The 27,183-nt window shown below is 43.2% G+C and overlaps 1 protein-coding gene across 4 annotated transcripts in view; it reads right to left on the bottom strand.

Annotated features, from left to right (window-relative positions):
* Positions 1 to 27,183, bottom strand: part of ZEB1 (zinc finger E-box binding homeobox 1) — a 213,593-nt gene that overhangs the window by 166,315 nt on the left and 20,095 nt on the right. The window contains exon 3 of one of the 4 annotated variants that reach the window (XM_075922647.1): positions 6,541 to 6,643. The exons of the other annotated variants lie outside the window; for them this stretch is intronic. Coding sequence (XP_075778762.1) covers positions 6,541 to 6,643 — 103 coding nt within the window. The remainder of the gene's footprint in view (positions 1 to 6,540; positions 6,644 to 27,183) is intronic. 4 annotated transcript variants of the gene reach the window in all.

The following is a 27,183-nucleotide window of genomic DNA, read 5'->3' as shown; positions in this document are numbered from 1 at the left end:
TAAGGTTTGTTTATTGGTGCAGATTCTTAATGGTACAGCAATACTCACCCACCCATTACATTCATGCTGGCAGTTTGAATGCAGGCTGTGGGTGCAAGGTAGATTGCTTTCGATTTCACAGGTGGTTGAGGCTGACCAGGCTACAGCTACCTGGAGATTGGCTGCGAGAGTCCCTTCAGATCTGCAGGATGGCTCTACTGCTTCCAGTCTGGTCTCGAGTTTGGCATACTGTTACATCTTTTCTGAGGAAAGCTACACGTGGCTGCCCGTTACATCAATTTATGCACTTTGCAGGATTCTTCCTTATAGCCATAAAAGGGAATACAGTAATTCCTTATTTAACACTATAGATGTGTTTCAGAAAATGATCGTGTTAAGTGAAAACGTGTTATGCAGGGTCAGTTTTCCCACTGAAAATAATGGAAAAGGTGGGGGTTGCGTTTCAAGCAGTGGTGTCTGTTGAGACCAGGACATAAGGTTGGGGGAGAAAAGGGACTGGGTTACAGCAGGGAGGGGAGGTGTTTGGCTCTGGGGAAGGGAAGGTGAGGAGAGGAGGGGATTGGGTTGGGAAGTATGCCCCTGTGACGGGTCTGCTGGGACCCGCACTGCGTCTGGCAAGGGGGGGGGGGGCGGGTGGCCGGGGAACGATGCGGTGAGTGGCGAACCCTCCGCCACTTTGCAGGGAGGCGGGGGAAGCCCCGCACAGCCGCCGCCACTGGGCCGGCTGGGGAAACCCAGCCACCAGTCTGCAAGCGGGGGCGGAGGAGAGGGGGCAAGGTGTCCGGCAAGGGAGAGTCAGCAGGGAACAGTGCAGCGAGTGGCGAAGCCTCCGCCGCTTTGCAGGGAGGAAGGGCAAGCTCTGCGCAGCCGCCGGCAACGGGCCAGCTGGGGAAATCGTGTTATCCTGGGAACGGTCATGTAATTCAAAAAAGTTCCCTAAAAAAAGTCATGTATTGTGCAAATGTGTTAAGCGGGCACGTGTTAAATGAGGAATTACTGTATATGCTATACTGCAGTGGTCCCCAACGCGGTGCCCGCGGGTGCCATGGTGCCCGCCAGGGGATTTGTGTGTGCCCGCTGAAACATCTGGGCTGGCCCCGCCCCTGGCACGCGGCACACGCATGGTGCCGGCTCCAGGCACGGGACACATGGGCGGCCCCTCCCCTGGGCGCGCGGCACATGGTCAGGGCTGGCCTGGGGCGCGTGGGCGGCCTCAGGCCCTGCCCCAGGGCACATGTGCGGTGCTGGCCTGGGGTCCGTGGCTCGTGGGTGGCCCCAGGCGCACGGCCCATGCGTGGTGCCGGCCTGGGGTGCGTTGCCGGCCCCTTCCCCGGGCGCGTGGCACATGCGCAGTGCCGACCCCGGGCACGTGGCTCGTTGGTGGCCCTGCCCCCGTGTGCGCGGCGCATGCGTGGCCCCGCCCCTGTGTGCCCAGCACGTGAGTGGCTCTGCCCCCAGGCGCCCGGCAGCTACGCAACGTTGGGGACCACTGCTGTACTGACTTATGATTGGCATTTTCTCATTCACACTTCCTCATGCACTTCATACATTGACAGGTTACATATTCATAAGGATGAACACAATTGATTCTATAGAGCAACATAGCTTAAAGCAAGCATCCAACGTCATTGGTAAGTTTCCATTGCTCAGACTACACAGGAAAGAACAAATGGGAGGACGGAGTCTCTGGCCACAATACCCTATACACCTGGTATCTTATCTTGTGCCCCTACCCTTCTCCAGGGTTGGGGCACAACTGTGAAATGTATGGCCTGTACTCTGCTGGGAAGGTGGCTCCCTCTGCCTGCACTGTTCTAGCAACACCCCAGAATAGAGACATGCATCCTGCTTTGTTCCCTGACCCTCACAATGGCAGTTGCCAAGAGATGAGTCAGGGCTGAAGCTTCTTGGCAATGTTTAAATTTTATTTTAATTAAATATTTAAGACATTTATATAACCTGTGTTAACAGTGATGGCTTCCTTTAACCTTGCAATAACGTACTGCCAGCATTATGCCTTAAAAGGTAGTCCTGTTACCTCCAAAGCACCACAAATGAATGAGGACATACTATGCACATCCATAAGTCTATATCATATAGCAGTGACAAAATGCTAGCCAAAAATAGAAAATGGCAGTAGTCAGATAAAGTCAATTTTATTAGTATGATACTGAAGAAATCAAATTGTCAGAAAATGGTGATTTTAGGTTCTCTAGTTCTGACTAAAAAAACCAAACAATAACCCTCCTCTTATACAAGCCTTGTAACTCATTTTTTTCCAAATGAAAAATACACAAATTTGTCCTATGTTTTTAAACATGTATAAGATTATTTAATTGTACTTTCCACCATGTATAGTTTTCTCCAAAAAGAGGCTTTATAAAGTATATGTAATTTAATCAAATAATTGTTTTTCTTAAACTAATTTTAAAATCCTAGTCTGAGTTCATTTCCCCCTCACAGATTCAAAGCACTATTTTAATTCAGGTTGTAACTTTAGTTGCTAAGCAGTTTTCCAGAAGCCTAAGGGTTCAAAACTAGAAAACTTTTATTACTCAGCTCCACAAACTACCTTATGTTAGCTACATATACCAGCTGCTCTTCCTTTCATATATATATATTATATATAAAAATTTAAGCAGCATGTGGCCTTGAGTATGCATACGTCCTAGCAGGTTTAGTCTAAAAGGGTTACAGTCCATTTGTCAAGCTGTATCACATTTCCTCCACACCCTTCCTCTCATGAGCCATTAATTGCTGCTAACAACTAAGTACAGCTAGATACAGAAGTTTAAAAGTGACCAAATCAAGGTTATTTTTGTTTAAATTTAGTAAAATATACTTATCTGCACCTCTTTAATCACAATAGAAATAAATGAAGGAGAGGGTATACAAAAAAGTCAAAATTATTAGCAACAGGCTCAAGTTAATTAATGTAAAATGATCTTCTCATCCTTGGAAGACAAAACCCTATTCTCCAAAATAAGGACTGGAGCTTGAAAAAGTTTTAAATTATCAGATAAAAAAATTACCATTAACACCTAGTTTTCTCTCTCTCCTTTTGTTAGCAAAAGCACGTCATGCCATCTTCTGCATTCAGAACTATAAACGGGCAAGGTATGTAATTCCATAGAAATTCTGCTTCACTTTCTGTAAGGCCAGGTCAACTTGGAAGGTTTTGCCAGTATAGCTACCCTATTATAATCGCCCTTGCTACTAAAGTGGAAGCATCTCGGCCAGTGTATCTGCAATTAAATCAGCAGTTCTCAAACTCTGGGTTCAATGGGGTCATCAAGGCTGGTTTAGAATTGCTGAAGCCCAAGCCCACTGCCATGGGCGACAGGTGAAAGCCCAGCTGGGGAAGGTAAGTCCCAGCCTTTCCCCTTCTGCCCAAACCCCTGCCCCTGGAGCCAAGCCCCACCTACCTCCAGCCTGATCCTTCCTAACCAAATGGAGAGCCTCTGGGGCCATGGACCCAGCCTTCCCTGGTGGGCAGGGCAAGCCGAGCTGCTGCACTGCAGCCCCAGCCTTTCCCGCTGGCGGCCCCAGCCTTAGGTGGTCCGGCGTGTAGGCAGTTTTTGCCTTCCCCTGTGTACATTACCAACCACCAATGCTTACTGCCCAAGTTACAGGCTCATCCTCCACCTTGGACAGAAGCCCTTGAGCTTCAGCTTTGGCCCCTCTGCCTCAAGCTTTGGCCCCTTCACCTAAGGCAATGGGGCTTGGGTGACATCAGTCCCCCCACTTGGGGCCATGAAGTAATTTTTGTCAGAAAGAGGGCATGGTGAAATGAAGTTTGAGAACCCCTGAACTAAACTACAGGCATTTGCCAGTACTGCTACGTTTATCGCACATCACGGCTATGTTAGCAAAAGTTTAGTGTAAACTAAAAGTTCAACATCTTAACTGTTCTCAGGAACTGAGTAGTTTGTTAGAGCAAAAAGGATGGAGAGACATACATATATACCACAAGATAGCTAGACGGTTAGTGCAATTCTATTGCCATCAAGCAGGCCCAGCCAAAGAGTGTGAGGAGCCAAAGGCAGCACGCTGAGGCACACGGCCATGCAGCTCCCGGCTGGTTGGGCGGGGCCAGGAGCTGGGCAGCGCAGGGCCTTGAATGCGTGGAGCTGCAGGGTCCTGAATGCACAGGGCCCAAGGTGACCAACTCGTTCACCTTGCCCAAAGGCTGGGCCTGCCATCAAGTGTTCATTTAGACATAAATTCACCTTATTTCTCTCTCAAAACTTCACTGACTAAAACCTGGACACAATGGAAAACATTAAATGCAACTATTGTGACAGATATTGGTAAGGGGGTATGGGGAAGACAAGGAACATTTAACATTTCATTTTTTCAAATAGCACTTCATAAATGAGTTGGAGAGCATATTTAGTTGCAGGCATCAGCATTGTAAGCTTCCCTACAATGCCCTGCCAATGAACCTCCACTCCGCAATCTTCAACTACCATCTTTTGGCTCGAGAATAATTAACTAAGTCAATGCACTCTTCAGTCTCTCTGCTAAGAACAATAAATATAGTGGCAATTGTGAGAGAGAGCTCTACTAAAATCATCTGGTTCCACAGAGGCCAATGAACGTGTTTGACAGCTAGCTTTGGTCACTACTATCCTTTCCACATTTATGCCCATGACTTGGAGATGAAAGACTGCAGTATTACGAAACTCCTCAGCCACTTCTTCTGTTTTATCTCACTAAACAGGACACTCTGGTCCAGCGGGGGAGGGAGGGGGGGAGGGGAGGGAGTGTCAGGAGCCCTGTGGTGGGTGGGGCAGTGGTGTGGAAGGGTGCCTTATGGTACAGCCAGGAGCTCCTTAGCTGTGGGAGGAGGATGGGGGAAAACAGTGTCCAGAAAGCCCAGCCAGGGCTGGCAGCACAGCCACCTAGAAGCAGTGGGCCAACCACAGCCAGAAGCAGAACCAGTGGTGGGGAGGGGAGGGGAGGCAGGGAGAAGTGGCGGGCTGTGGGGCCAGTGGCAGGGAACCTTCCCATATCCAGCATATTTCCTTGTTCAGGACAGGTCAAGTCCCAAGGGTGCTGGACCAGGGAGGTCCAACCTGTATTAAAGTTCCATAGAAACTTCTACATTACAGTAAAATTAGTAACTTCAGAGCTCAGCAGAAAATTTGAGGGCATTGCAAATATGACAATTCTACCATGGCATGATGAGTCATGTAAGCAACTAGTATAGGTAGGTTAATTACTTGAATTAGACCATAACGTACTCATGGGTACCCTTGGCTGAATTCCAGTTCCACCATTGAATTCAATAATTACATAGTGTACTACAAAACTAATGGATACCAGTTACCTCATTTAAGAAACTTACACATGCAAAGAAGTACACTAGTAATCTAAATATAGTGATAGCCTGAATTCTGAAGAGTGTAATTGAATGTAGTACACAGTTTTAAGTTTCAAATTTGTGAAGCTCTTTCAGCCACCAAATAACTTATTATATGACTACCAACGGAGATACCTAAATCTGGCAAAACCAGTGGATTCAAAATTCACAAGCTATTCCATTCACCCATAGTACCTTATAGTACCTTTTCATTTAAAAAAGATCTCCTTTAAAATGTTAGGCAGACAGGAAACTGTTTTATAAAATTCATATATATATATGTATATATATAATTCTATTCTAAAATGTCTGTTCAAAAGAACTGCATTTGTACTTACATACCTTTTGAAAATGCTTTCCAAAAAAAGCATTTTAATAGTATTGCATAAAATTTATAAAATACATCACTAGACAATGAGGTGATGTTTGCTCTTTGCTATGAATATACTTAAAAGTCATTTTTATTTGGTAATTCATTATGTTCAATTATAATCAAACAGTATGCTATTTTATCTCCAGTAAGTCAGGATCAGCTCAATGAACTTTGGCACTTCTATTGTGGCTATAGATGCTTGACTATGTTAAACCACCATTCCAGGAAATTCTAGGTTTAAAATAAATTGCTTATCTATCCACTAGCAGACTTACAGGCATTGCCTGGGTCCTTCAGAGCAGGGGGCTGGTAGTGTGAGGGGGTGTAGGAGTCAGGACAGGGCCTTGGGGGTGGGGTGGGGCACAAGAATGAGGGTTGAAAGTTGAAGAGAGGCTCAGGGCGGGAGTCCCATTCAGTATAGCCCTTGAAAGGCCCCTGGAGTGCAGGGGAGAGACTTCTCCTCCCTCTCCCCCACCTCCCAGCACTGTGACCAAGGGTTGGGGGAGGTGAGAAATGGGGTTGGGATGGGGGGGACCTACTTAGAGCACTGGCAAGCAAGAGAGCTTGACCAATCACTGTGTACACTGTGGTACAGCTGCCACCCAGTAGACTCTGAAGTATAGCTGCCTCCAGTGGCCAATTTCATATTGCATCCCTCCAAACAGCCCTTCCTTTTACAATGTTATGGTAAACAGTCCTTTTCCCAAGGCTTCCAGTTGTCCTGGCACAACCAAACCCTGACCTTGCTTTAAGTTTGGAAAAGAGGAAGCTGAATACCAAATGTGGTGGCCCTAGCTCTTACCATTTAGGAGGAGGTCTTGAACAAACCGACTCACCGACACACACTGACACGCTCTAAAATATATTGAGAGATAATGGCATTTCTGGATAATGAAGTCTAAGCACTGCATGTAGAAAAGATAAAAAAACCACATCAAATTAATATATAGTAAAAGACTAGCAAGATGACTGCTCACCTATCAAGAGTCTTGCACTAATCCTTTCCTTTTAATTTCTCTACAAAAAAAAAATTGTTAGTGACTGGCCTTGAAATTCTATAGTTACTGATATAACAATTGGCTTCATATATTAAAAACTAATTCCTACGACATTCTAATCCTTTACAGACGCACTAAATAGCTAGGAAATCCTAAATTAAGGTTTCTAAAAGAGGGAAAAAAAGAAAGGAGGAACCATAGAAATCCCATCAGTTAATTCAACAGAGCAACTGGGACTGACAAGGAAAAAGGCATCCTTACTGTAGTTCTATGACATTTTAACTCCTCTTGATGTTTTAAGGTAGTTGTTCTTAGAAAGCTTTTATGGAGAGAGTCTTCAGCAACAGGTGTCTGAAATCACATATACTTTCATGACTTGACTATAGAATTTAGGAAAAAGCTGTGGATTTCAGAATATCATTCATATTATTTCAGACCTCAAATTCCATGTTGTAATAAACTTAACTCAAAATATAAAAAAGTACCTAATTTCTAAAAACAAAAACAAAAAAGTTTAAGTCAATGGTCCTTTAGCCTTTCCCCCATATTCACAACCCTTCTCCCCTCACATACAACTGGCTTGACAGTTGTGAGATAAATTGGAAAATACTTCTACAAAACATCTAAAATACTGAACAGCCCTTTATTCTGAACTCATGTCTCCCACATACTCTATCAGACTAACCTCAAACTATCTTGGGTTCTCACTGAGAGCATCTTTGATCACTTAGGCAAAAAGAAGCCAATTTACCTGAAATTTGCATGGCAAGGGATGGAAGGGCAGATCACATAGTGATTTAAACAAATCTAGTCACATTCTTAAATATGAAAAGGCCACAGTTCTATTACTATAAATGAAGTTGAAAATAGAGGCAAGTTTTATATTTTGAATCTTTGAACCCAATTTAGAAGACCCAATTGTAATTAGCAAGTCATCTTTCAACTACAAAATTACTCTGGCCCTTCAAGTTTTCCAAAAGAAAACTATGTCTCAGGATAAGATAATCTAATGCATTCAAAATAAAATGTGAACTCTCTTGGGCAAAGAATTATCTTCATATGTCTGTAGAGCAACAGAATACCTGTGGTGGTATATAAACATACAAAATTAGGTGTAAGAAAGGGGTGCAACATAAGACTTATCTTTTCCTATTTTCTCTTTTGTGTTTTTAGCATTTACTACTGGGTGTGTCTAAACTACACCCTTCTGCCAACAGAGGGATGTAGATTAGGCACTTTGAAAGTGCAAATGAGCTCGGTATTAAAATATCCCAGGCTTCATTTGCATACTCATGTTCGGGCGCTATGCCGATCACAAGCCCTTTCGAAAGTGAAAGTAAAGTTGAGTAATAGAGGATCTACCGAAAAAGTTTCCTGCTGGTCGGCAGAACCACAGCTAGACTTTACTTTCACAAGGGCAACTGAACGTGACTATGCAAATGAAGCCCGGGATATTTAAATCCCGGGCTCATTTGCACTTTCAAAGTGCTTGATTTGCATTCCTCTGCCAACAGAGGGATCCAGTCCAGACGTAGCCACTGTGTTCTGATTAGGTCTTGACACCTGTACTTTTTCCATATGAGCTAGGTGTCCTTTTCTGTATTTTTTCCATTATATAGTGTAGTTACTATAAATATAATTAAAGTTAGGACCAATATTTCCTCCATCCAGATGCAGAATAATTTTTATGTGCACTGAAGCAAGTGCAAATGTACACCACCAACAGAAACAAAAAAACAAACAAAAAAACCCCACAAAAACTTAGCTGTGAGCACTCTGCTAATCAGGTGGGTAGCATCTGAATTTCTCCTGAGCACACAGCTTACAAGGAACTCTGCTTACAACTTTATTTACATTAAACCTTAACCATCTGACAGAAGATAATTTCATAGTGCATTGAGTTTAACCCTTTTTCATTGCTATAATTGTTTGACAAGCTATTTACCCCTCAGGAAGTGCCTGATATCACTAACTGGTACATTGGGAAACTGCCATATGAGACGGGATGTGAAAAGCTACAGCAGGTATTGCTCTTGACAAGTTAGTTGTGGTACCTTTCTCCCATTTAAAAAAAAATAAAAGTATACCAGACAAAAGAATACAATTTGGTAAGTTTTTAGACCCATTAAGTTCAGTTTAGGAGACGGTAAAAAAAAAAAAACAACAACAACAAAACAAAATAATTGAATTGGAAAATGATGTTTTGCCAAAATAGCAAAATGTTTTGTGGGAACATATCTATTTTGAAACAAATAGAAATTGAACTAGTTTTTACTTTCTTAATTGACTGGATGTGAAAAAAGTCTACTGTACACAGTGATTGGTCTTGCATGTTCTTTCATTGCATTAGTGCACACATTGATTCAGTTTATGTCCATGTAATATATAGGCTGAATCTCTCTATCTTGTCCACACCCTTGGGACCTGACTGGTGTTGAACCAGTGAATTTCCAAACCACAAGAGATCAATATTGTCTAGCAGCATTACCAACATTTCCACTGCTTACTGGGCTCTTAGACATTTAGGGGTAAAGTAGATATTATAAATAATATCACAGAACACTGATAGCCAGGATTGGTGACTAAACAAACTTTATGGGACCATGAAAAACTTGGCCACATCCACAATAATCAGACATCTGGCTAACTAAAATCATGCTGGACCATAGATATTGCCAGACCAGAAAGGTTTAACTTGTAGTACAAGCAGTGGCTCGGTTAGTTCAGTCACTGTCTTTTGCAAAAGACATCAGATATTGACAGGCACTAGATCTCTCATTAATTTCACCTCACAAAGTCAACTCCTATACTGAAAGATGGCTCCCCAACCCCTGTAACATGCTGCCCAGGGCAGATGCATGGGTCTGGGATTTCCTACAGAGACCTGGCTTCTTGGGTGACTCATTATGGCCCAAATCAGCTTCCAATTTGGTCAGGTGCAGGGCCTTGGAGGAAGAGGAAGAGCAGGGGGCTGAGCCCCAGAGTGAGGGCTAAGGCCCACTTGCTGACCCTCCCCAGGAAGAGGCTCTTGCCGCTAACAGGGACTGTGCTTTACAGCCTGGCAGGGGAGCTCATTACACGATTGGAAAGTGCAGCTCCTGCTGCCACTGCTCCACATCTGCTGGAGGTTACTTTGCCTAAGTTAGAAAGTGGGTGGGCACTTATACAACTGGACTGTGGACAGGACATTGCTGCCCTGACCTCCCTGGTTTTGATGGCCCTGTGCTTCCAGGCTTTGTGGCCTAAATGTTGTGTGTCCATCTATGTTTGCTCCTACGAAACAGGTTAGGAAGGGACAACCAATTCCCAAGGTTTGGGTTTGCTCATTGGAGAAGCTGTTGTGGAAACTCTGCACTGAGAACCCCAGGAAGTAATAAAGATTATACAGTATAACTCCTTGCTTAACACTGTAGTTATGTGCATGAAAAATGTTACTTTAAGTGAAATGCTGTTAAGTGAATCCAATTTCCCCATAAGAATAAATGTAATTGGGAGGGGAGGGGGAGAGAAGGGGTTTAGGTTCCAGGGAAATTTTTTCAGTGGACAAGTTAGTATATACATATGCAGTATACATTTAAAACAATTTAATACTGCACACAGCGACGATGATTGCAAAATTTGGTTGAGATGGTGGAATATTTCCCAGAGACGGTCTTGGTACAAAAATGATCAACTAGCATTTGGCTGAGCCTTCCAGTGTTAACACACTGTAGTTAGTAGCTTCACACTCTCCAAGGCAGCATAGACTGAGGCAGGAGGGAGGAAACAATAGATGCACTGAAAACACTTCACTGCAGAAACTGAACAAGATGATTAAGCTACACCATCCCACTGGAAAGCACCATGCTCTCCTGTACAGCTTGTGCATGGCTACACAGGCAACATCTTTCCAAAGTGGCAACAGGGCAAACACACACACAGAAAGTGAGAGAGACACACTGTCCCTTTAAGAAAAACTTAAATAGTCTAGTAGCACCTTAGACACTGTGGTGTTTTAGATGCTGCTTGTAATTATTAGAACTGGGAGCACTGGCTGTTGGGAATCTGGAAGCACAGGAAACAGGAAGGAGATAGGCCAGGCCTGAGTGAGAGCTACAGAAGGGAGCAGCAGCAGCTTTGTTCAGAAGTTTCACCTTTGTTAAATAAAGGCCTGTTGAAGTTTGTTACTACCTTGCTTGCATGATACAACAGACACTAACAAAACATGTATCATGAGCTTTCATGGGCACAACCCACTTCTGATACAGAGGCAGCAGCACAGGGTGGCAGCAGACCCTGTCTGCGGGGCTCTGAGCTCCCCAAGGACAGAGACTGCTGTGGGGGTGGGGGAGGAGCCTGCCACAAAGCAGCTTCTGGCTGTGGTGGCCCAGCCAGAGGCTACTTCATGGCAGCAGCCCCTGTCTGCGTGGGCTCCCTGTTTCCCATGGACAGAAGCTGCTGTGGGTGTGGGGGAGAAGCCTGCTTCATGGCAGCAGCCCCGGTCCGTGGGGGGTGGAGGGTTCCCAGAGGCTGTTCCAGCCTCCATCTGTGAGGAGCTGGGACCTGCCCCCCCATGGACAGGGACTGCTGACATGAAGCAGGCTCACTTCACAGCAGCCTCCCCTGTTCCCTCCCGCCCCGGCCCCCCAACACTGCTGCCTCTGCAGCAGGGGCAGGTGGCACCACAGAGCTGGTGCTGGGGGGAAACCAGCTTTTAAGCCGGCTCCTCCTAGCGCCCGCTCCTTCTTCCCCCCACTCCCTTTGCTCTGTATCAGAGGCAGCAAGACAAGGGTGGGGTGGAAGTGTGAGTAGTCCAGAAGATTAACCAATAAACCTAGGCTTCTCCATTAATCGTATACTCAACTACTCATTTACATCCCTAATTAAAAAGGAGTAAAACTAGCTAACAGATTGATTTCCCATGTACATCTTGAGACCCTTCATTTCCAGTGAAGTCCCAGAGGGAGTGGTTCTGGGCTCTATTCTATTTAGCATTAAAGTTGGAAATGAAATAATCATTAGTGATCAAGTTTTCAGAGGATACAAAAACTGGAGGAGTAATAACCAAATAAGAGGACACATCACCAGTACAGAGCAATGCAAACTGCACAGTAAGCTTGGCACAAGCAAACAAAGTCATACATCCAGAAACAAAGAACACAGGCAAATAGGATGAAGGATTCTATTCAGGAAAACAATGGCTGAAAGAGACTTGGATGTCAGAATGGATGCAAGTTCTCATTGTGACACTGTGGTCAAAAGAACTAATGTGAACCTTGGCTACATAAACAGGGGAATATTGAGTGGGAGAAGATTATGTGCATGTAGCACTTGTGTGACTAGAATTAAATGCAGTAGTCTAGTAGCATGTTGATAATTCAAGAAAGATAAATTGGAGAGGGCTCAGAAAACCAGGAGAATACTTAAAGGACTGAAAAATATGCTTTAGACTAAGCAAGCTCCTTAAACCTATTTAGTTGATCAGAGAGAAGAGGAGGATATTTGATCATATTCTAAGCAACCTTATGGGGAACTAACTTGATAATGGGAAGTTAGTGAGCTTAGTAGACAAAAAGGTACAAGTTCTAGCAAGTGAAGGTTGAAATTAGATAAATTTATACTAGAAATAAGGTACAAACTCTTTAAGTGAAGACTATTACCAATTAGAACTTACCAACAGCTGTCACACAATCTTCATCACTAGAGATTTTTAAATCAAGATAGAAACAAATTCAAGAAGATGTACTTCAGATAGGAATTATTTCAAAAACACTACACAGAGTGTTGTGCAAGTCAGTCAAGTTCATAGTGGGCTTGTCTGGGCTTGTAAGACATCTAAAGCTCTTCACCACCACCAGGGAAAAAGTATGACCATGGCTAGAACCCTGTATGGATTCAAAATTTATCTTCACGGACTAGAGTATCTGCAGATATAAAACAGACAGAGCTCTGCAACTATGAGGAACTGCAGGGGCAAAAGTAGCTGCATATTAGACTGCTGCTGATAGGAGTAAGCACTCAGCCCAGGAAACTCCTTTGGCATGTACTATTGCCAGGACCACTGCCAGCTGTTTCAAGAGTCCCTTCCATGCAGCAGTCTGTTTGCACACACTAGCATGAACAGAGTAGCTGCCAATGAATTGTTGGATCTTGGTGTATTTGAACTGTTTTATGGAAAAAGCAGTAGGATGGTCAGATCAGCTGTGTCCAGATCTGTGTGATGGTGTGAGAATTTCAGGACAACATGCAATCCAATAGTTGAGCTCACCCAACAACTGACATGTAGGCCAATGGTCAGACAGACACTGGACTATATCTGTTATGGTCTGAGCAAGCAGCACATCACTAAAGGACTAGAAGCAGCACCATCACTTGAAAATGTCCATGTTGTCAGTATAGCACACTGTCCACATGTGGATTTGAAAAACATCATACCGCCAAGAATGTTTTGTAAATTACATGCTGTCATAGCAAAGTGAATAAGACACCTTGTCCTCTCTGCTAGGTTTGCAACAACAGACAGTATACAAAAGTAGCACAAATGCAGCATGCAATGGTGTCCTCTGGCATATCCCTTGCCTTAGCAGCTGCATCAAACTGGCTGTGAGGGAATTTCTGAAAAGATGCAGTCACTGCTGTCAATGCCCAGGAAGACCCATAGCCATGTCTGTTCATCCTGTGCAGCAAGCCACCCACTCAGATAGCTACAGGAATCTACACCAAGCTGCCAGAGAGGCAGTGGCCAGGAGAAACTCCACCTTCTACAGGAAAAAAGTTCATAAGTGCAGGAGGAAGTAATGCGAACATTCTACTACATCCCTGGTTCTACACAAGCAGAGTCACACAAAGTCCACTTGTCATCCTCCCAATGGCTGATCATGGACATCCTGCAGTTCTTTGGGGCCCCAAAGCTAATAAGCAAGGATGACACAGGAACAAGCCAAGTACTTATCTTGCCATGCCTGCAAGAAAGACAACTGACACATATGAAGAGCCTCCTCCATAAAAGAAGTGACAACACTGGACAAACTACAGTGGGGTTCATGCTATCTGCTCTTGTGGGAAATTGCCTTCTCAAAGCCATCAGGGAAAAATAGCACTATTTGATGCTAACATAAAACACCTCAGTTTCAAAAGTGCCATCCTTCCTTCCTCTTAGATAAAAGACGCAATCATATCCCAAAAAATGGTGGTCCAAGTCATTTTTCAATGCATAAAACCTGAGCTACCCCATCCTCACTACCAGAAAGCAACACAACAACAGATGCTGCAGCATCAGGGAGTACCACCAAATGTGCTGAGGGAGAGAGCAACAGGTCCTGTGAAGATAGCCTCAAGGATTCAAAGATAGACTTTGAATTGGTCCAAATCACTACTCCTTTTCCCCTTGAATAGAAGCACGCTTCTGCTGCAGAGAGGTGATGGGGGATTATGTACAAGATATGTTGCTGATGTCTGCTAAACTCTTCGTTATTGATAGCTGAAGAGGCAGACAACCAGCTCTGCATAAGTTGGCTGTCATGCACCTTTCCTGCCCCCCATAAACTGTGTACTAAGTGCTTCTTTAGGACAGTAAGTGTTACGATGTCCAACCAGTATACATATCTACACAGAATGTGAAGAAGCTTTCAAAGTTTTGGATACAGCTTCCTGAAAAGGCTGACAAAAGACACCAGCAGCAACTTGGTGGAAATCCCTAAAGGCCCTAGCTGGATAGGACTGGAACACTGTCAAGGAGATTTTTGGGTACACTTGGCAATAGGAGGATGAGAGTAAACATTCCTCCCCCCTCCCCCCCTCCCCCCCCCCCCCCACACACACACACACTTTAATTTTTAAAAAAGTAACTTGAGGTCAGAAGCAATGACCGGAGATTAGAAGAGTTCTGAGAGAAGGCATTAGACATTTGGAAGCTGGAGTATTTAAACTGTTTTGTAAGAGAGTAATTTATTTAATATATTTTATTCAGGAAAGAATATACAAGTCTTTCATTCAACAATCCAAAGCATCAGATTTTTATGGGTATACTAAATTGTAATGTGTGAGAGAAATTTAATTTTAAAATTATAATCTCTACAGACTAAGGTAGGTCCACAAAAAACTGATGTTGTGGAAATCTGTGACACTTAAATTGGAAAACTGAATATAAGGAGTGGCCATTGTATTTCAGAACTCAAGCATTCTGACAGAGCTTTATGAGGTCAGGAATGAATTTAGGCCATTTGCACTCTGATAATTGTCTCATTTATCAGAAAAGTCATTGGGTCACTAAAAAGCCAACTGGTGTCTGAAGAGAGGGGTAAAAGTAAGTCGCGCGGTTTAATTCAATCTCTTAAAAATCTCAGATCCCTCGGCCTATAGTGTTCTTAAAGATCACTACGAAAAAAATTTAGTGGCTCAATAAGAACTGGATTAAGTCAGCGGTCCCCAACCTTTAGAAGCTCCCGGGCGCCCAGGAGGTGGGGGCCACTCACGTGCCGGGCACCTGGGGGCACGCCAGGGGACTGGGATGCCCTTGCACCCGGCGCTGGCGTGTGCCCTAGGGACGGGGTTGGGGCCGCCCGAGCGCCTTGTGCCGTGGGCCCGGGGCTGGCGTTGCCGCCTGAGCCACGCGCCTGGGGCCGGCACCGGCGCCGCTTGAGCACCGCGCGCCCGCATGTGCCCCAGGGCTGGGGCCGCCCGAGCGCCGCGCGCCCAGCGCCGGTGCGTGTTGCGCGCCTGGGGCCGGCGCCTCCCGTGCACCGGGGGCGGGGCTGGCCCAGGTTGTCGGCGGGCGCACATGAATGCCCCGGCGGGCGCCATGGCACCCGCGGGCACCGCGTTGGGGACCACTGGATTAAGTGGTGCTAGTTCTACCCCTGCTCTAGACACAGGTTCTATATGCTGTATGAAACATATAATATAAACAGGGAAGACTTTTAGAATATAGTATTTCCACTGAAAGTATCAGTAACAACACTTTATATAAACTGAAATACTAGGATCTCATAATGAAATGTATATGCATTTAAGCACAATTTAAGTTTCCTTGTTTAATAGAACCAGTGCAAGACAGATTTCTCTGACTACCATGTACAGGTAGTCCCCGGGTTACGTACAAGATAGGGACTATAGGTTTGTTCTTAAGTTGAATTTGTACGTAACTCGGAACTGGCTCCAGATTCAGCCGCTGCTGCTGAAACTGACCAGGGGCTGACTACAGGAAGCCCGAGGCAGAGTTGCTCTGCCCCCAGCTTCCTGGAATCAGCCACTGATCAGTTTCAACAGCGGCTGAATCTGGAGCTGGGACAGAACAGCTAGGGCACTGCCGGGTAGGTCCCCCCGGGACCAACCCGGCAACACCCCAGCTGCTCTACCCCAGGCGCCCACAACAAAAGCCTGGTCTGCTGGGGGGTGGGGGGATGCACTAGCTGCGCCCCCCCCCCCCCCCAGCAGACCAGGGACACCCGGAGCAAAACCGCAGAGGCAGCGGGGTCCCGCGCCTCCAAGGCTTTGCTCCGGGTGTCCCTGGTCTGCTGGGAGGGGTCTCCCTCCAAGGCTTTGCTCCGGGTGTCCCTGGCCTGCTGGGAGGGGTCCCTAGCAGACCAGGGACACCTGGAGCAGCTTTTCTTGCCCCGGAGGACGTGGTGGCGGGACCACTGCGCGTCTGGGTGGTCCCACCGCCCACGAGTTCCAGGGCGAGAAAAGCCCCGTTCGTAAGTGCGGATCCGACATAAGTCGGATCCGCGTAACTCGGGGACTGCCTGTAGTCTGTTAAAGCTGGATCTGCAGTCATATCCAAGCTTTTTGCACATTCAAACAAAGTTTCTCTTTTACTCTGAAGGGACCATTAAGGGAGAATATAAATAGGGAGAAAGGAGTGGAGAGTAAGAAAAGCTGCTTTTGTACCTTGTGAATTATTCAATTAAGCAATGAACTCACTTTTCCTTGATCTAAAACATCCATCAAGTTACTCTAAATACACTGAGCTCAAAGCCATTAAATTTAAAAATTTACATCTATTAAAAACCATAGTTCATGTTGATAGACCACACTTCAAAGTAGCTTTCCCTATTAAAAAGATTAAAAGATATACTTCTTACCAAATACTTACTATGATTACAGGTTCAGCAGGAGAGTTTTAGTCTTTAAACATATACACTAAAAATAAACCAACTTTTGTAATATAGGACTCTTTCCAACTAGCTTTGTTACCTCAAAACTAATTGGCTGTGTCATTTTGCCTCTAATATACAAGAATTTTAGATGGAAGAGTACTATGCTTAGAGACAGGTGCTAGAATAATACCCTCAAAGGCTAAACTTCTTCCCAAGCACATGCATTACCAAGGAGTTAGAGAGTATCATGGGTCAACAGATGAATGAAAGATCTGAAAGCTCTCTACCTGTACAGAGGGGTCAGGTGAATGTTAGATAATATTAAGAATTTGTCTAAATATAGAAAGGTTTATTAGAAATCCAATCAGTAGACAACAGAAAGTCCTCCTCCATAATTCACCTGAGAACTGAAAGTCTAAGTCAGGGTTATAGGTTAGAGGGGTGATCTGAGAAATGCAGGTGGTGCATGCTTAAGGAAGAGCCAAAGATATGGGCAGCTCAATGCAAGAGAAGCTAGGTGAGTAAGACAGCAGGGGAAATGGCCTAAAGGAACAACTAAGGTACAAAAGGAGGAAAGCCATGATGCCCATTAGTGAGAAAGGCTGCAATGGCAAGTGACCTGAAAGTGTTCTAAATAGACAAAAAGTCTCATTACAAATCCAAGGAGCACAACTGTGTAACACAATGGCAGATGGATTTCAGTGTTGGTAAGTGCAAGATAATATATATTGGAAAGATATGGACTACTCAGACGGGTTTTAAGTAGGAATGTTAAAATGTGTTTGTGTAAACGTGTATCCACTGAAATTTTCAGCAAATACACATTTACATGTGGCTTGAGGGGAGCCAGCTTCAAAGCCGACACTCTGCATTTACCAGCTCCTGCTTGCCACTTCTCCCCCATGCTGCTGCCTCTGTGGGAAGCGGGGTGTAGGGGCTCTGTGGGAACCATGGGTACGTCTAGACTACATGCCTCTGTCGCCAGAGGCATGTAGATTAGGCTACCAGACATAGGAAAATGAAGCGGCAATTTAAATAATCGCCGCTTCATTTAAATTTACATGGCTGCCGCGTTGAGCCGACAAACAGCTGTAAATTTAAATGAAGCGGCGATTATTTAAATTGCCGCTTCATTTTCTTATGTCTGGTAGCCTAATCTACATGCCTCTGGCGACAGAGGCATGTAGTCTAGACGTACCCCAACTGATAGAGGCAGTAAGGGTGTGTGTGCACATGTAATACTTAGAATTAACCACTAAGCCCAGGCTTATTACTTAATCGTGTAAATGACTACACACTACCATGCCTAGTTTGAAAGTTACCTAGAAACTTCGTCTGAGTGGTTTTAATTATTATACATCACTTAGGGTATGTCTACACAGCAACATTATTCTGAAATAACAGTAGTTATTTCAAAATAACAGTCAGCAACTACACAGCAGGCAGTAATTTTGAAATAATGTCAAAATACTATCAAGCTGGAGGACTTCTTACTCCAACTCCTGCAACCCTCATTGTAGGAGGAAAAGTGCTCTATTTCAAAATAAATGCTGGGTAGATACTCCCAATTTCGAAATAAGCTACGCAACTGATGTTGCTCAATTTGCATAGCTTATTTCGAGTTAAGCCCTACTGTGTAGGGCTTAATCTTTTGCATTTGTTGCTCAGGATACAGCAGTGTTCGGTAAAATAGAACACAAAGAGGCTAAGATGTTAGATTACATCAGGAAGAGAACAGAATACTGAAATTATTAAAATGTAATTGTGTGCTTGTTCACAGATACACTTACCACACCTTTGGCTTGAGTACTGTATTCAATTTTGCTCTCAGTGGCAAAATTTGTTATAATTGGCTAATGTACTGTTGTCTAGGAACTTTGAAAAAGCTATATATGCAATTTAGTCCCATGTGTAAGAATTTGAATCTACAGTAACTGCACCCTTTCCTATTAAAAATTAAGAATACTTAGTATCTGTCAGTGTGCCAGATGCTAGAAACTAAATACTAAATGCTTAAGGTGTTTCCAGCACTTATTTCTCTCTCATGGTATACCTGGCACATTACACTTGGAAGGTTTTGGTATACCATAGCACTTAGTGACTCCACAGAATTTGGGGGAGGGAGGAAGAGAGGAAATAGGATCATTTACAGTAACTAGATTGAGTCAGCTTTCAGAAAGCATACTGGGGTCAAACCACTACGGGTACGTCTAGACTACATGCCTCTGGCGACAGAGGCATGTCGATTAGGCTACCAGGCATAGGAAAATGAAGCGGCGATTTAAATAATCGCCGCTTCATTTAAATTTACATGGCTGCCGCCCTGAGCCGATCAGCTGTTTGTCGGCTCAGCGCAGTAGTCGACATCAAAGACATTTGTCGACCTCCCAGGTATGCCTCCTGGGATGAGGCATATCTGCTCTTGTGGACCTGGGAGGTCGACAAATGCCTTTGATGTCGACCCCCGCGCGTCCAGACTACCGCGCTGAGCCGACAAACAGCTGATCGGCTCAGGGCGGCAGCCATGTAAATGTATACACACCCCTTAATTCGAACTAGTAAGTTCGAACTAGGCTTAATCCTCATAAAATGAGGTTTTCCTAGTTCGAACTAAGCGCTCCGCTATTTCGATTTAAATTCGAACTAGCGGAGCGCTAGTGTAGCGCCTATGAATGTTAGTTCGAACTAACATTGTAGTGTAGACATACCCTGAAAGAGGTTCTTGGATCAGTGGATTTCTAGATCACTACAGGTTGGATGTCCCTGGTGCGGCACCTTTGGGACTTGACTGGTCCCGGATGAAGGATTTTACTGGATCCATCCACAGCCCTGCCACCCCACCAGGCTTCCCACCTTCCTTGGGCAGCTCAGCTGGGTTGTGCACCAGGCTTTTCACTCCCCTTTCTCTTCCTCCTCCCATCCTGCAGCTCATCTTAGCTGTGTGCTGGCTCCCAGATCCATCTCCTATACCCCTAGCAGCACTGCAGTTTCCTGGCTCCTGTCACCGCCTCCCCCCCCCCCCCCCCACCCCTCCAAGCATTCCAGTTAGGCTGCGTGCTAGCCACCTACCCCACCCTATCTCCTTGCATCACACACTGGGCTCCCTGCTGCCTCATGCCCCACAGCATTCTGGGTCTCTCGGCTGATCCTGAAATATCCATGTCCAGCAGGATCAGAGAGTCCCGGTTTATAGAAGTGAAACCTGTACCACTCAGAAAAAAATATATTCCTCCACTTGTAAATGGTCAGTCCTGCTACTCATCTTGGGATTTCTCTGACATACTAGCATTAATGAAAAATCCACAGTTCTTCTAGGTGCTGAGCCATAAAGCCCTTGACCAAAAGTACTTCCAGCTGTAAGTAGACAGAGGAAGCATGAGTCCCATTTTACAGATAAGGAACTGAAGCAACAAGCTCACACAAGCTTGTAACAGAACCAGGAATTTAATCATTATCCCCATAATCCTAATTCAGTGCTTTAACAGTTAACACAATTCTTCCTTTCTTGTGTGGAAATTCTGTACTTATCTTTCATTTGAGAGTAAAATGCGCTAACATATTTGCAGAGTAGCAGCTTTTATTGTCTTATCTTAATTGTTATGTGATATTATGAATCATGCTCATGAATATAGCTAAGAGCTCCATTTTTATTTAAAGATGGGATTTATCTTTTGCTTTATATTAAACAAGAAGATTCATCTGGCATTGCTTGGGTCTTTAACTCAATTTTTTTTTTGTTTTTTTTGGAAAATAAAATGAAAATGTACATGCTTCATTTAAATCATTGCTCTGGAGTAGGGCTGGAGATGAGGGGTTCAGTGCGGAGGATACATGGTGTTCCCACCTTAGCCAGGCTTCCTCCTCTACTCATTCTGTTAGGTGGGCTTAGACAGTTTGAAAGGCAGCAACCTTACTCTCATGTTCAAACAGCTTAAACTACTGAGGGCCCGGTCTCAAATACCTAGTTTTAAAAAAAACCCAAAAAAACAAAGTACTTCAGAAAAAAGTTTTTGCCACTCAATTGCTTCTCCTCCCTTCCTTCCCCAGCACAGTCTTATGGGCACTTTGGTACTGGAGGTGGTGTCTTTCAGAGGAAACAAGAAATAGAAGCCCTAACCATACATGGGTTAAAAATAAATAAATGCATTTTGCAGTAGTAGTACTAGCTAGCCCAGCGTTTCTCAACTTTTTTTAAATAAAATACCCCCAGTACCTACAGTTTTCAGACAATTTTTTCTACTATTGCAACATATCTGTTTAAACAATTTAATCGTAGCTGGGCAGGTGATGAAATTTTTGGGTGTAAAAATTACAAAAAATAATAAGTCGCTGTAAAACTTAAACACAAAAATTCAATTTTCTCCAAATTTCTGTTGTTTTGACGTCCCCCCACCCGACTTCGAGTACCCCAAGGGTACTCATACCACTGTTTGAGAAACACTGAGCTAGCCTATCCTTGACTAAGTGACTATCAACAAAAGTTCCCTCAGTTTTATCGCTTTCTGAATAATTGAACCGTTATCACACAGGCAGCATAAGGGCGGTCATATTCCACTTCCACACCTGATGCCATTTTAGTGTTGTATAAAAGGTTTTCCAGCTATATTCTTAGTACACTTCAATTATCCATATTTCTAGTTTTCCCAATTACAATTTTGTTTTGTATTAATTATCAAACTGATTACATAAATACTCTGAACAATTCTGATTATAAATATATTCAATTTTTAATTAAGTTTAAGTCATTTCCAGAGAGATCACAGACAGCTCAGTTTTTACTTATTAGTAGAGGAAATACTTTGGGGCTGTGTCTAGACTACATCTCTCTATGGACAGAGAGATGTAGATTAGGCATGTCGAAATTGCTAATGAAGCAGGGATTTAAATATCCTGCACTTCATTAGAATAAACATGTCCACCACTTTTTTTCCAAAATGGAGCTTTTTCGGCAGATCTGTCGAAAATGAACCCTTTTTCAACAGATTCTGTAAACCTCATTTTGTCGACAAAGGGTTTATTTTAGACAGATCCAAGTCAAGACTGCTTTTTTTTTTCAAAAAAGATCCGTTTCGAAAAAAAGCGGCGGCCATGTTTATGCTAATGAAGCACGGGATATTTAAATCCCTGCTTCATTAACAATTTCAACATGCTTGATTTGCATCCCTCTGTTGACAGAGGGATGCAGCCTAGATGTAGCCTGGATAGCAGTGCCTCTACAAATGGCAGGAGGCCTACAAGTGCCCTTTTTATTTATCCAGCAGGCTGGACACAGATTTAAATATTGTGCGTTAAAAGGCCTACATTATACAAATGCAATAGTTCACAGAAACTTAGGCACTGTTCATACTCCTTTTATACACAGTAGCAGAAGATAGTTGGCTGGCAAGAACAGGTTCACAAAGAAGCATCCTCTACAGAATAAGTACTACCTTTGTTTTTTACTGACGTGCATCAGGTCCCAAAGTAAAATATTCACAACACAAGATTTGAACAGGAAAGAGACAACGGAACATCACTTTGATTGCTCATTAATGTTAATAGTAAACTGGTTTCTTTTAAATGATGTAGTAGAAAAGATTTAATGGATTAATAGCTTTCCCAGCACACACAAAGTTGTGAGAAAAGTTAAAATTATGAGCTATAATGTTTCCACATACATGGAAGTTAGTACTGGTCTTTGCACAAAATTCCCCACTGTTCTTAGTATGTAACTGCCATGATGATAATTATATCATTTCCAAAAAACTACTTAAAAAGAATGTTAAGGTTGCAAAGTCAATCAAGTCTAGAAAATACCAAAATAAAAGTTAAGCCGTTTAACCATAAAAAGGCCATGTTGTGAATATGCATAATTATATGGTCTTTCATTACATGATCACACACTGACTTTCAAAGGAATGCTGATCAGTTTGGGATCTGGATGAACTGTGCTCACTGAAGAAGCAACTATTCAATATTTTGTTTTATCCTCATTTACTTCTGGGAGTATTCTGCACCACTGTGCAATGCAGAATTAATGTTCTGCACAGAATTTTCTTGCCCACCCTAAACTGGCATAGCAGAGCTGCTAGCTACCAGAAGAGGCTGCTGAACTTGGCAGAGCCCAGCTCCACAGATCATAAATATAAGACACTGGTGGGGAGGAGGAGCTGGAGGGTTTCCTGCACATCATAAAGGAGGAAGGCATCTTGACATACAAGTCTGGGAAACCCAGTATCAGGCTGTTTCTCCCTCTGGATCCCTGGGTTTTGGAGGGGGCGGGGTGTAGCTGTTTGGGCCCTGGGGAAGATGGGCAGTGGGTTTCTGACCCTCCCCACCATGCTCAGCTGGGCTGTGAGGAGCAGCAGGCCGAGAAACAGGAACCAGGTTGTCATAGGGATTTATTTAAAATATTCTCCCAAGGAGGGGAATTTTTGTCTGTCCACATTGTTATAGACAGTTGTTGACAAGTATTTTGAAACAAAATTACCAAAATAATTTGAAATTGGCATGACTATATAGCGTTCTTTTGACAAAATATGCAAAATGTAAAGTATTGTACATAGAATTTACATTTTTTTGGCACAGAGTTCCCCCAGGAGTACTGTTGTTCTATGTGATCTCATCCCTTATTTACTTCATACTATTCAAACCCTGCTCTGAATACAGAATTATAAGTTTCCTCATGGGATTTTTATGTGGCAATCATCACTAGAATATCCAAGTGCTTTATAGGCTACGTCTATACTGCACCCTTTTTCCACAAAAGCTTATGCAAATGAAGCATGAAGTAGAATATTGCCACGCTTCATTTGCATAATTAATTAGGGGCCTTTTGCGCAAGAGGCTTTTGGCTCCTTTTTGCACAGAAACCCCCTCTTGCGCAAGAGCCATTCTTCCTCTTTTTCAGGAAGAACGGCTGTTGCACAAGATGGGAGGGAGGGGTAGCGCAAAAAGGAGTCTACACAGCTCCTTTTTGCGCAAAAGCCTCTTGCACAAAAACAGCCTCTAATTAATTATGCAAATGAAGCGTGGTGATATTCTACTTCACACTTCATTTGCATAAGCTTTTGCAGAAAAAGGGTGCAGTATAGATGTAGCCATAGTGAATGCATCTCCACAATGCCACAGTGAGATGAAGGGGAGATACTATGCACATTTCACAGAAGGGGAATCGAAGAAAAGAGATGAAGATCAAAACCTATTTTGGGTGCCTAATCTGAGACACCTAGGGCAAGATTTTTCAGTGTACTTAGTATTAGAGTACTTCATAAGTTCAAAACACAGTTCCCATCAACTTCAGTTTCAACTACAAGTCAGAACCCATGGCCTCAATTAAGACACCCAGAAAATGAGGAAGACAATTTGCAATCACTTGTGAAATTTGGTTTAAGAAACTAACATAGCAACCCTGTGACTGAAGGATACAAGTCAGTTCTCCAGGGAAGCAATCCAACTGCTTATCCATCAGGCCACCCTTTGTCCCTGCCTCATTTATTGCCACCTTCCAGCTTCTGAAACAAATAAGGCAGCATGGAGAGTACTGAAAATAAATCTCCCTGCTCTAAATTTTAGTGGCTTGGCACTACGGCAGTCAGAAGCAGTTATTGCAGGAAGAGTTCTATTCAACCCCTGTAGCTCTGGGCTGGAGTATGCTCAGTACAGTGGACTCTTTGGAAAATTTAGCTGCTGAATTCTAAGTAGTATCTACTAAGCATAAACCAACTGATTTTTCATAGGTTTATAACTTGGCCAATTTTTTTCATAGGAACAGCAAAAGGCACACTCAAAGCATATCCCTACCACACAGAGAACACATACCAAATGTCAAAGTCCATGCCTCAAAGCATGCAAACACTAAAGATTCTTGAGGAAATCGTTGCAAGAAGTTTGATAGGACAAGAACACCTGTTCCCTTAATTGAGGCTGTATGTCTGTCATTTGTTGGTCAGATTTACAGTCTAGGGATCTGGTTGGACTCTCTGCTGCTATCAGGAGATCAGTGGGCATATCAGTCTTTTCTTCTCTTCAGTGTATGAGCTGGAAGCTACCGTTCCCTTAGAAGAAGGCTGACTGTCAATCATGCCATTGTCACATTAAGACTGTACTACTGCAATGTTTTGCACGAGTCTATAACTGTAACCTCATGCACATTAGCAGGGTAATGTTGTATCCTCACAAGCATATACATTGCAGTAACTCATGACTTAATGGCCTCCAACTACGTTATTTCAGGACACTGTCATGTAGGCAAATATAAATGTTATTCCTCAGAATTATGTACATGAAAAAAAGCTGCATCCAGAGGTATATGATAAACAAGTGTACCTGAAACATGCTGCACTATTACCCAGTATTTACAGTAGTTCTCTCTACATATTTGCTTCTAGTAAAGTATCTTGAATTGTAGTAGTCAGCATAAACTAATTGATAGTGTATTGCAATGACAGAGGTTGCTGCTTGGTCCTCACAGAAGGTATTCCAGTGAGGTTTGTCCTTTCAGGCCTGTTAGGCAAAGAGAGCCAGCATCGGTCCACACCCTGCGTTGAGCATATCTAACACTCAAGGGGATTTTCTATGTAAGTACAGTATACTGTTCCAGACACTGAAGATTCAGGAAACTCTTGAGGGAGTTTTCTATGGTGCACAATTCAATATGGTGAACAAATAGGCAAAATATTCTGCTTCTGATCTTATAAAAATGATCTGCAACTCTGAAAGTGAATCATCATATGACAACAATGTATTAGTTAATAGTGACTGTGCGCCAGATTACATCAATAGTTGTTCTGAGAAGGAAGACCACATATCTATTGACTTTTCATCTTCAGAAAAATCTGTAGCTCACGTTCAGACCCGGTATAAATATCTAAAGAGATGTAGTTGGAGAGAACTCAAATTTTTGTTGAGGTAGATCTTCAGCAAAGTGAATACTGGTGTGAAGAAATTATGCTGGAATAATCCAATAAAACAACCTAGGTACAATCAGTGAAATTAATCCATAACAAAAGCAGAGAAATATAGTAAAATGTTTAGATTTACTGGGCCATTCACCCTGTTTTCCTATATGTCAAAGAACAGCAAGTCAGTAATAATTCTATTACAGATGCATCATGACAAGGTTGCTGGAGGGAAACAGAAAGAAACCTTACATAATTCTCCATTACAATGACACTTAAGTGGTATCAAGAACATGTACCATCTTGTAAGAATGTACTCCTGCAACCACAAGATAAATACACACTTAATGGTTCTTTTTTTCAAACATACTTGATACTGCTGGCATTGCAGCTTTCATGCTTTGGATCTGCAACAATCTTGTGTGCCATTACACTGACCCAGCACACAGAAGGCATGTATTCCCTTCCAATCTAGCTGAATGGCTTAGACACACATATAAAGGAAAAAAAAATCCTTGATACCCATCATCTTGCCACATCCACCAAAGCAGCACTCTTGTCCCTTGTCTACCATCAAACTAGTCACTGTAGAAGTACCTAACAAACTCAGCAATGTTCACCCAAGTCAGCTGCCCAGGAAATCCACAAGCAAAATACAGAATATAAGGATTGCTAACCACTCCACATCAATGCAGATGTGTGAAAACTGTATATGGGTTCACCCAGACATGTGCTTGTTCTTTTCTTTTACTAACAAATTGAAAGGTTTGTGGTTTTGTCCAAAACTTTAAACAATTGTTCTTAGTTTGAATGCATCTAAGGAACAAAAAAATCTTCACAACATAATCAATGTAATTTTCCCACATAATACTGGCTTAAGACTAAACTGAGGCAGATGCAGAATGCAGTAAGCAGCAGCATTCTTACAACAAACAGATAAAACCAGTGCTCTTTGCCTTCAGTTTTCAAATTAAGTTTAATAGGGTTTTTTGTTGTTGCAGAAACCCTACCTACTAGACACTGTTTCTCTTACCATGACCTACTAATATAGAAAAGATAATCTGAAGCACCTTTGATATGAATGAGTAAAGGCAGTTATTCGGGTGTTCTACAAAGGCACTATGGCTTACGTTCCTTTAAGTCAGAACATCACATGCTTGTGAACTTAGGTTAGTAGTTTTGAGGTAAGGTTTGTAAATTCAGAGAGCATCCAGTATCAATGAGAAAAAACAGTAAGGGCTTTTATGGAGCCAAGGCCTGCCTCAGAAATTGGCTGGATTTCTTTTAATCAGCCTCCTCTGGGAAATGTCCTAAAGCCTAATAGTATTAATCCTTTCCCAGAATTACCCTCTAAGACAAGAAAAGCAGCTACTGGTACAAATAGGCATATGAACTTGGACCAAACAGGACTCCGAAGGGTCAAAGTATATCTACACTACTGAGTTGCGTGAAGGAAACTAATGTTATGCATTCAGTGGCCTACCTGGCAAAG

The sequence above is a fragment of the Pelodiscus sinensis genome, chromosome 2, assembly GCF_049634645.1.
Source record: "Pelodiscus sinensis isolate JC-2024 chromosome 2, ASM4963464v1, whole genome shotgun sequence".
NCBI classification, from domain to species: Eukaryota; Metazoa; Chordata; order Testudines; family Trionychidae; genus Pelodiscus; species Pelodiscus sinensis.
The sequence above is the reverse complement of the archived record's forward strand: the minus strand, read 5'-3'. Positions and strand labels throughout refer to the sequence as shown.